Below are 9878 nucleotides of genomic sequence, written 5' to 3' on the forward strand. Positions count from 1 at the left end.
GAAGCCTTTGACGGGAACTCGGCGATGTCACTCTGCCCCCTGGTGACGGCCAGCTGCACTAACTCCACCACATAATCTCACTGGGAGAAAACAATGCAGGCAGGCAGCAGCAGCAGCAGTTCTCACACTGATTTATTTCAATGTAATTATCATTTTTTTTTTACAATTTACAATAAACGTGAAAAAAAAATGAAAAATGAAAAAATAACCACTTAGACTTGAAGGCGTTAAAATATTCTCATATAATAATACATTTTATTTGAAGGCGCCTTTCTGGCACTCAAGGACACTGTACAGACATCATGAATAATAATCATAAAAACACACAGGCTCTAAAAAAGGGTTAAAAATGCAAACAAGTAAAATCAAAGATATCAAAATTTGCCAAACAAATAAAATTAAGAGAGAAAAGGCAGTCCTGAACATGTGGGTTTTAAGGGAGGATTTGAAGAGGGGAAGTGAGTCCATGTTTCTGGAGCCGGGGAGCAGAGCGGCTGAAAGCTCTGCTCCCCATATGAAGACGGTCATAGCCAGGCGCTGCGGCTGCGCACACACATCCATCCATTTCTCAATAGCCGCTTCCTCCTCAGGCTCACGGGGGTCTGTTGGAGCCTATCCTGTTGGAGCTTGGACATCACAGGGACAACCAGAGACAAACAACCATTCACACTGACACACACAGACACACACACACACACACACCTACGGTCAATGCAGAGTTCCCAATTCGCCTCACATGCATGTTTTTAGAGGCCGCTGGAGAACCCGCAGAGAACCCACGCAGACCCAGAGGAGAACATGCAAACTCCACAAACTCATTCCACCCCGGTCGCTTCACACATCTTTCCTGTCCTCCTGCTGAAGCTGAAGCTGAGCCTGCGCCGGTGTCTAGCAGGGAGACACGTGACACTTCTTCATGTGCAGCTTGAGGCTGTACTTGACGACGAAGCTGCGCGAGCAGATGAGGCAGACGTGCTGCCGCTTCCCGGTGTGGATGCTCAGGTGCGACTTGAGGTGCGCCGACTGCAGGAACGTCTTGCCGCAGTGCTCGCAGCCGAACGGCCGCACGCCCGTGTGGATTCGCATGTGCACGTCCAGGTTCTGCGCCGTGGCGTACGTCTTGCTGCAGACGCAGCACACGAAGCGCTTGCCGCGCTTGCCGCGCTTGCCCGCGGCCGGCTGAGCCGCCCGCTGCTCCCTGTAGGGGGCGTAGCTCGCCGCTTCAGCCGCCTCGTACTCAGCGGAGGCCGAGCCCGACACGCTGACCAGTTTGATCCCGAACGCGTCGTCGTCCGGGTGTCTGTCGTCGTCCTGGTGGAGGTGGGAGACGCTCATGGGATCTTTGGGCAGGTTAGTCCACATCGCTTTTAAATCCAGTCCCGCTCTGTTTGAGGGAGACGGCGGCTCTGCGGCAGCGGCGCTACCAAAGAAGCCCGACTGTGTGGCGACGTCCTGCCCCTCCGCTTCCTGCTTCCCCTGGGAACCAGCCGAGACGGCGTTCTCCGCCCGCTCGGGGCGTCCCAACTCGCGTGGTGGAGACTCCAGACTGAAGACGGACACCCCGCCCCTCTTCTGCCTTCCAGCCGCCACTCTGGGCGCTTTTGGGGGCGACTTCCTGCCGCCCGTCTCACTTCCTGTCCAGAGTCTCTTGGCACTGTGACTGCTGGGAGTTGACGCATCTGGAACGAGAGAAAAGACGGACAGTTGTGGTTAAACCATGGATTTGTTAGAAGAAGTGGATATCGATATTTTCCCATAAAGCTCAATAGGAAAGAAATAAAGGCCTCTAAAACGGCTGACAAGCTGACAACTGTGACCTGAAACTTGGTTCTTTCTTTTGCAGATTTTTCAGCCAGGGTCTTTTAGTCTTTCACAAAAATATGCTAGAGGCCATAAATATGTCATGCCTGGGCTAAAAGGATGTCAGGGATACTTTTGGAGCTTATAGACAACCATAGAAACCAACCATCAGAGGGCCACTACGATGCTCTGGACATTTCTGTTGAAAAGAATCGGCGGCTCACCTTGCTGGCTGGCGTCGTCGCTGTCGGAGTCTTCGTCCTTGATCAGCACCACCTCAGGAAGCTGCGGGACAAAGTGGCAGCCATCAATCAACTGGGCACTGGCCTCAAGAATCGACTGTCAGCGGGTTAGTGGGATATCTGGCCAGCAGGAGGGGAATAACTGGCCCATTCCCCATGTTTAATAAATGTTAAAAGTAGAGATGATAAAAGATAACAATGAACTAAGAGCTGAAGGTGCCTTTCGGATGAGAGGCGAAATGTCTTCAAGTCCAGTTGTCTCAACTTAACCCTTCTACTTTAAGAAGACCTGGACGACTGAGAACCTTCACAGACATAACAATAAAAAATAAATGGATAAAAAATATAAATATATATTCACCTTATCTTGTAATTATGAGATCAGGATCTCGTAATTATGAGATAAAATAAAGACGAAGGAAATAAATCCTTTCTAATCAGTGGGGAATGATGGCGCTTGAAGGTGCACTTTATGGAAGCCTGAATACAGTCTGTACATTAAGTATTACCTTGTAACTTAGGAGAGAGGAATCTTCTTACTAGACATTACCTGAAATACTCACAAAATAAAGCACAAGATGATAGTGCATCAGAATTGTTTAGAATTCAGAATCATAGTACTCCACTGGCTACATGAGGCACACCTGTTTCTCCCACATTTTCATTCATTCATTCATTCATTTTGCATACCCGCTTAGTCCCAAGGTCAGGGTCACGGGGGTCTGCTGGAGCCTCTCCCAGCTGTTTTAGGGTGAAGGCAGGGTGACACCCTGGACAAGTCGCCAGTTCATCGCAGGGCCACATAGAAACAGACAACCATTCACACTCACATGCACACCTACGGACAATTTAGAATGTTCAATTGACCTCACATGCATGTTTTTGGACTGTGGGAGGAAGCCAGAGAACCCGGAGAGAACCCACACAGACACAGGGAGAACATGCAAACTCCACACAGAAAGGTCTCAGGTCCGGGCCCTGGAATCGAACCCACGACCTTCTTGCTGTGAGGCGGCAGCGCTAACCACTGTGCCACCGTATTTAGAAGTCTCTCTCTCTTTTTCCTACAAATACTGTATCTGTTTTAAAATTTCTGCATAAAACCTACCTCTGGATTAACTAAGTATTCAGATTCTGATTAAATATCCCACTTTTATTTTGAAACAGGGAGACAGAACACGCTGTAGCCGTCTCCTGTCTCCGTGTGTTTACTGTAAAGTCTGCAATACGGGTGCACTTGAAATGAGTGGCTGGCGCACTTGGTGGGACAGAAGCGGTCTTCCCGGAGCGCGAATGACGACGCTGAAGTTGGCACCACATTCGCGCGGTGCTTCTTAGGTTTCGATCCCACCGCAATTTGACAGCGAGACGGCTGTGCTTATTCCAGTATCCCAGTAGAAATAGACATGGAGCTCTACTATCACAATCAGTTGACATATTTCACGGGAAACCATTTTTGGCCTTTTGGAGGGACTCTCACAATGACACCTCACATGTCCATTTCTACTGTATAGTTTTTGAAATAATCCACCTGACAAAATGAAAAATATCATGTCAATGGCAAAGTTGTCAACTTTGGAGCCCCCCCAAAAAGCCAAAAAGGACTTCCCGTGAAATCATTTTGGCCTTGTGATAGTAGAGCTCCCAGGTTTTACAATGACACCTCACGTGTCAATTTCTACTGTATAGTTTTTGAAATAATCCACCTGAAAAAATGAAAAATACTGTAATGTCAATAACAAAGTTGTCAACTTTGGAGTCCCCCCAAAAGACCAAAAATGACTTCCCGTGAAATATGTCAACTGATTGTGAGAGTAGAGCTCCCAGGCTTTACAATGATACCCCATATGTCTATTTCTGGCGCAGTGGTTAGCGCTACGGCCTCACAGCAAGAAGGTTGTGGGTTGGATTCCGGGCCTGGGACCTTTCTGTGTGGAGTTTGAATGTTCTCCCTGTGTCTGCGTGGGTTCTCTCCGGGTTCTCCGGCTTCCTCCCACAGTCCTAAAACATGCATGTGAGGTCAATTGAACATTCTAAATCGTCCGTAGGTGTGCATGTGAGTGTGAATGGTTGTTTGTTTCTATGTGGCCCTGTGATGAACTGGCGACTTGTCCAGGGTGTCACCCTGCCTTCGCCCTAAGACAGCTGGGAGAGGCTCCAGCAGACCCCCGTGACCCTGAATAGGAATAAGCGGGCATAGAAGATGAATGGATGAATGAATGTCTATTTCTACTGTATAGTTTTTGAAATAATCCACCTGTAAAACTGAAAAATACCGTGATGTCAATAACAAAGTTGTCTACTTTGGAGTCCCCTCAAAAGGCCAAAAATAATTTAGTCAAAAATCCACCTCAACATAGACAATGATTTGCTGAATTATTATTATTATTATTATTATTATTATTATTATTGTTATTGTTATTATTATTATTATTATTATTATTATTATTATTATTATTATTATTATTTTAATGTTGAACAGTGTTGGGATAAGCACAGCCATCTAACGGTCAAATTGCGGACATTTCTTTTGAGGTGGAATCGAAACCTAAGAAGCACCGCGGCGAATGTGGTGCCAACTTCAGCGTCGTGCGCGGATGTCGAATATCCAACGTCCAAATACAACTTGAAACTAATTCCACTACGGTGTGAAACGTCAGCAGCAGGGCTCCGTAGAAAGTACGTTCATAGTAACTATCAGTCTATACTAGTGCTGCTACTACTGAAACTGCTACAACTCTACTGTTGAACATCCCTCAGGTGCGACGGACCAGTTCACATCTACTTGCTATCACCTTTGTTGATATGAATAATATTAGCGACAAATCGATCATCAATCAGAGCAGCGGCGCGTCTGGCTTCCAGGTGTTTACCTCCTCCTGCTGCACCACGGTGACCTCCAGCTCCTGCGCGGCTCCTCCGGGATGCGCAGCGGCGACGTCTCGGCCGTCCTCGGCCCGCCGCCGCGGCTCCTTCTGCCTGCCCTCAGCGGCCAAACCCGGGGCTAGCTCCTCCGGCTCAGTCGTGTTCCCTCCTCCTCCTCCTCCTCCTCCTCCTCCTCCTCCTCCCCCGCCGTCGCAGCGCACCACGATGGTCTCGATGACGTGAAGCTTCTTCTTCAGGTCCTCGTTCTCCCGCTGCGTGCGTTCGAGCTCCGTGCACAGCCGCGCGTAGCTTCCGTTCAGCAGCTCGCAGATCTCGGCCACCGCCGCCCGGCTCAGCGCGTCCATGATGATAGCGAGGCGCTGCTGGACGGCCTGGCTGCTGAGGGCCGACATCCCGCTGCTCCGCATCGACACAGGGAAGACGACTCGAAGACGTGGGGCAGCTCGAGCTGGCTGGAAGTCACAGGTAACGCGGAATGAGTTTTTCTGGTGGACGAGATGGCTGAGCCTTTTAGTGATTTTCCCATCCCACTTCCGGAAGACTGGGCGGTTTCAAAATAAGAGCATGCTGGAACTCGACCCTAGGACTGATACTAAGTTAACATTATCTGTAATAAAACTTTTTTTTTCCTTTCTTAAAGTAGCCTTTAGAAAGTCAAACGAGTCAAGACATCCACATTTATAACGCAATTCTGATGGTAAACTAACGATTAAAAACTGAGAAAATGAAGTAACTGTCTACGCATCAGGAATGTTTACAATTTGAAAACTAAATTCATAAAATATACATCGCTGTTGATTATTATAAGAGTGTTTTAGAGTTTCAATCCATTTTGAATGTTTTTTCCTGCAGTCTGTGAGGGCTGTAAACTATGTAAGGATTAGGGCAAAAAGAAGATAAAGAAAAGTCAGGAAGGAGAGTTTTGTTTTACTTTCCCCTTTCGAGATTAAAGTCGATATGTTAGGATTAAAGTCAACAAAAATTTGGTCAGTGATTAAAGTGAAAATGCAATTTCGAGAATGAGAATAAACACGAAATGTCGAGAATAAAGTAGAAATGTTGATAATGGCTGTCTCTCCAAGATGTAGTGTAGAATTTGTGAAATTGCACGTCAGAATTGGGTTTAGTAACAAAGTAATCCTTTCTCTTTTAGCACACAAACACAGTGCAGCATTACCACCGAGTAGACTGGATGATTGTGAACACTGGCAGGTAACTGAGGTTGTTCACTAGTGGACTAACAGTAAACAGGAAATTACTCTGGCGAATATGGAAGTACACCACGAGGCTTCTGCAGAGCCTTTCGTCTTTAATGAAATTTAAACTTTCATCTCAACATATCGACTTTAATCTCAAAATGGGACCGCTTTCTGTAAAAATTCCCTTCCGTGTCTCTAATCCAAAAGAAGCGTATTTCATTCTCTTCTTTTGCATTAGAGACGCGGAAGACATTTTTTCTAAGATGACCCCTGAAGGTAACATTATGTTTTAATCGAGATGCTTGAGCATAATCATATACTCACTGATATAAATATGCATAATCATATAATCATTGATATGAATGTTTAATCCAGTAAATTAACCCATTCATAAGATGGGGAATGTATGCATAACATGCCTTGTAAGCTTTGTGCAGAGTAACATGATACCTAAGAGAGGACACAGGAATGCGGCCATCGTAAAACAGTGACCTTAGGTGACCTGCGGTACCAGGCCGAGAGAGGATCCAGCATCTCTCTACCAAGCATCTCAACCTCGGACCTCAGCCTGCATCCGGGAACAAAGGGAACATCCAATGAGACTGCGGTGCGGAGACCAGAGAGCCAATCAGAGGACGACATAATCTGAGCGCGCCAGCAAGAACAACTGGATGTTCTCTATCTAATAGACTGACCAAGGGACAAAGAGTCAGTCAGACTTCAGGACCTGATAGCACTTGTTGATGTTAAGCTTGAACTCGACCCAGAGCTCTGTATACTTGTATTCTGAATTAATTTGCATACTAAAGATAAAATTAGCTTTCTTCACCTAAGACTCTTCATTAAACGAACACGCGGATCGTCAGCACGACACCAGAAAATAAGGCGATCCAACACCCCCCAAAAAAACGAAAAGAAAAAAAAATCTGCATTTTTTTCTAAATTCTTTATTTATTAAAATCCAAACTCAGCATTTACAATCAGGTAACAATGGTAACAGTCCCACTGCATCACTTGCCAAGACACTGAAAGGTTACAGTATTGCAGGGGTGTTAGTGTATGTAATATAGCGTCTGTGGTGACATTGGCAGGAAGAGCGTTTTAAAATCAAAACCATGTCAGTCCGTCCAGCCTGAGCAGTCGAGGTCGGGAGGGTGGAGCCACACTGGTCACTTCCTTCTACTCATGAAGAAGTTTTAGATGTCCATCAAGTTGTCTCCACCCCCCTTTTTTTTTTTAAAAAAAAAGAAAAAAGTATCACTGTAACAGTGGACCAGTAAAGGTGGTCGTGGCTTGATGAGCAACTGGAGGAGTTGATGATGATGATGATGATGATGATGATAAAATCCACCTCCCCATCCACTGAGAAGAGGGAGTCTAAAAGCTACAACAGAAATGACCACCAGGGGGACACCACCAGCAGGTCCACGATCTTCTTCTCCATCTCTCTCCAGGTGGCCCCGCTGGGCAGCCTCACAAGCTCCCCACGGCGGTCTCCTGTGGCGAGTGGTGTTTCTGCTGGTGGATCCTCAGGTTCTGCTTCCCAGCGAACCTTTTCCCGCAGCGCTCGCAGGCAAACGGCCGCTCGCCCGTGTGGACGCTCTGATGCGTCTTCAGGTGTCCCGACTGCGTGAAGCGCTTCCCGCACTGAGCGCAGCTGTACGGCCGCTCGCCCGTGTGCACGCGCACGTGCGTCTCCAGGCTGCGGCACGACGGGAAGCACTTCCCGCAGTAGCTGCACACGAAGCGCCTGTCCCTGCAGTAGCGGTTCAGGTCTGACGGGTCCAGTCTGGATGCAGACAGGCCCACAGGGGGCGCCGCGGGGCTGTGGTCAGGCCCCTTGTCCAGGAGCCGCTGGGAGACGGATACCATGCTGGACAGGCCTGCGCTGGTCCACGAGGAGCACAGGTCCAGATCTGCGTCGAAGGGGACGGAGCTGATCAGGGACACGCCCCTCTTCTGCTCTGAGGTCCCCGGCAGGGAGGCGGGACTTCCTGCCGCCGTCCCGATGAGGAACGGCCTCCTGGTGCGAGCGACCGCGGGGTCGCCCTCGGAGCCGCCCCGCTCCGACGAGCCCGTGCTGTTCTGCTCCCACGGGTTGGTGTCGCTCGTCAAAGTGGAGGCGGTCACGCCGGAAGGTCCCTCCTCGCCATCGCCACCTTCTGGAGGCAAACAGTTTGTCATCCATCCATTTTCAGTACCGCTTCGCAGCTGTCATAGAGCAAAGGCAGCGTGACACCATGGACAAGTCGCCATCTATTCATCTATCTCCTCTCTCACACAGATACGGTCAATTTAGAGTTTCCAATTGACCTCACATGCATATTTTTGGAGTGTGGGAGGAAGCTGGAGAACCCGGAGAGAACCCACGCAGACACAGGGAGAACATGCAAACTCCACACAGAAAGGCCCCAGAACCGGAATCGAACCCACGACCTTCTTGCTGTGAGGCAGCGGCACTAACCACCGAACTGCTGCTTGTGGCTGGTTGTGTTATGGCTCCCAAACTCCTCCCCCTTCCACGTTGGCAGCTGGGCCAAACCAAAATCCAGCAAAAACAAAAAAAAAAACAATTCTGCCAGCCCTTCCAAAGTGTGAGGCTGGATTTCAAGCAGCGCCTCACCGTCCTCGTGACGAAGCAGGTGGTCTGCAGCATCATCAGCATCCGGCTCCTCTTTGGCAGTGCCTTCCTCCATCAGGACCACCTCTGGACTGGCTGGCTCGTCGGTAGCAGCGGTCAGAGAATCCTGGGAGGAAAAACAAACCCATAAACACGAGCAAACTCAGCTGCAGCCGGCTCGTGTTTCTCACCTGCCTGCCTCGCTTCCCCTCACCTCGTTGCTGGCGGTCATCAGCGCCGCTGGCGACTCCACCATCAGCACCTGACCACCGCCACGACGGAAGTTTGCTTTGGACAGTTTGAGGCCCGCGCCAGGTATTGGGGTGCGATCTGTGTGGAATAAAATGACAGAATATATGGCCTCAGAGGATGAGGGACCTGGTGACCTTGTTAAGTGGGGTCTCTGCTGGAGCCCAGACTGTGGGAGGAAGCCGGAGAACCCGGAGAACCCGGAGAGCACCCACACAGACACAGGCCCGGAGTCGAACCCACAACCTTCTTGCTATGTGGCGATAGCGCTAACCACGGGGCACACCAACACCAAGTGTTTTGAGTTTTTCAAATGTGTTTTTGTGTCTCTCCACCAATGAAAGTCCACACACACACACACACACACACACACACACACACACACACACACACACACACACACACACACACACACACACACTGTACGGATGGTTCGGACACCCACCGGTGGTGGTGACGTCCACCAGACCGCCGCCGGCAGCCTCCCACGCAGCGGCGTCGCCTCGCGGTCCCCGGACGATGATGCTCTCGATGAGCTCCAGCTTCCGCCGGAGCGCCTCGTTCTCCTGGTGGCTGCGGCTCAGCTCGAGCTGCAGCACGGCGTAGCTGTCGTCCATCAGCTCGCAGATCTCCGTCACCGCGGCTCTGGTCAGCGCCTCCATGATGGACGTGAGCTGGGAGTGGAACGCGCTGTACGTCGTCATGCTGAGCGGACGGAACAGTCGGCGCACGGAGGCTCGGATCACACTCTCATCGGGGAGGAGAAAGTGAAAGCGACGGCGACGCCCGGTGCCCTCTTCCGGACTCTGGGCGGCCGTCTGGGGGAGACCGTCCGGCGGGCGGATGCTGCGGCGAGTCGGTGTTGTTTTCGGGAACGGCGCG

The 9878-nt window shown here is 49.8% G+C and overlaps 2 protein-coding genes across 2 annotated transcripts; both read right to left on the bottom strand.

Annotated features, from left to right (window-relative positions):
• Positions 1–116: 116 nt before the first annotated feature.
• LOC142885602 (uncharacterized) lies at positions 117–6318 on the bottom strand. The gene is made up of 3 exons (XM_076022230.1): positions 4916–6318; positions 2025–2085; positions 117–1679 (listed from the first exon to the last, which is right to left on the bottom strand). The coding sequence occupies exons 1-3, from the start codon at positions 5333–5335 to the stop codon at positions 889–891; spliced, it is 1272 nt and encodes a 423-aa protein (XP_075878345.1). The 5' UTR covers positions 5336–6318; the 3' UTR covers positions 117–888.
• Positions 6319–7065: 747 nt separating this feature from the next.
• LOC142884316 (uncharacterized) lies at positions 7066–9878 on the bottom strand. Its single transcript, XM_076019828.1, has 4 exons — positions 9442–9878; positions 8962–9077; positions 8600–8874; positions 7066–8330 (listed from the first exon to the last, which is right to left on the bottom strand). Exons 1-4 carry the CDS (start codon positions 9698–9700, stop codon positions 7601–7603), a joined length of 1380 nt encoding a protein of 459 aa, XP_075875943.1. The 5' UTR covers positions 9701–9878; the 3' UTR covers positions 7066–7600.

Source organism: Nelusetta ayraudi, unplaced genomic scaffold, assembly GCF_046127955.1.
Source record: "Nelusetta ayraudi isolate G7.1 ecotype Tasmania unplaced genomic scaffold, CSIRO-AGI_Nayr_v1 ptg000011l, whole genome shotgun sequence".
Lineage (NCBI taxonomy): Eukaryota > Metazoa > Chordata > Actinopteri > Tetraodontiformes > Monacanthidae > Nelusetta > Nelusetta ayraudi.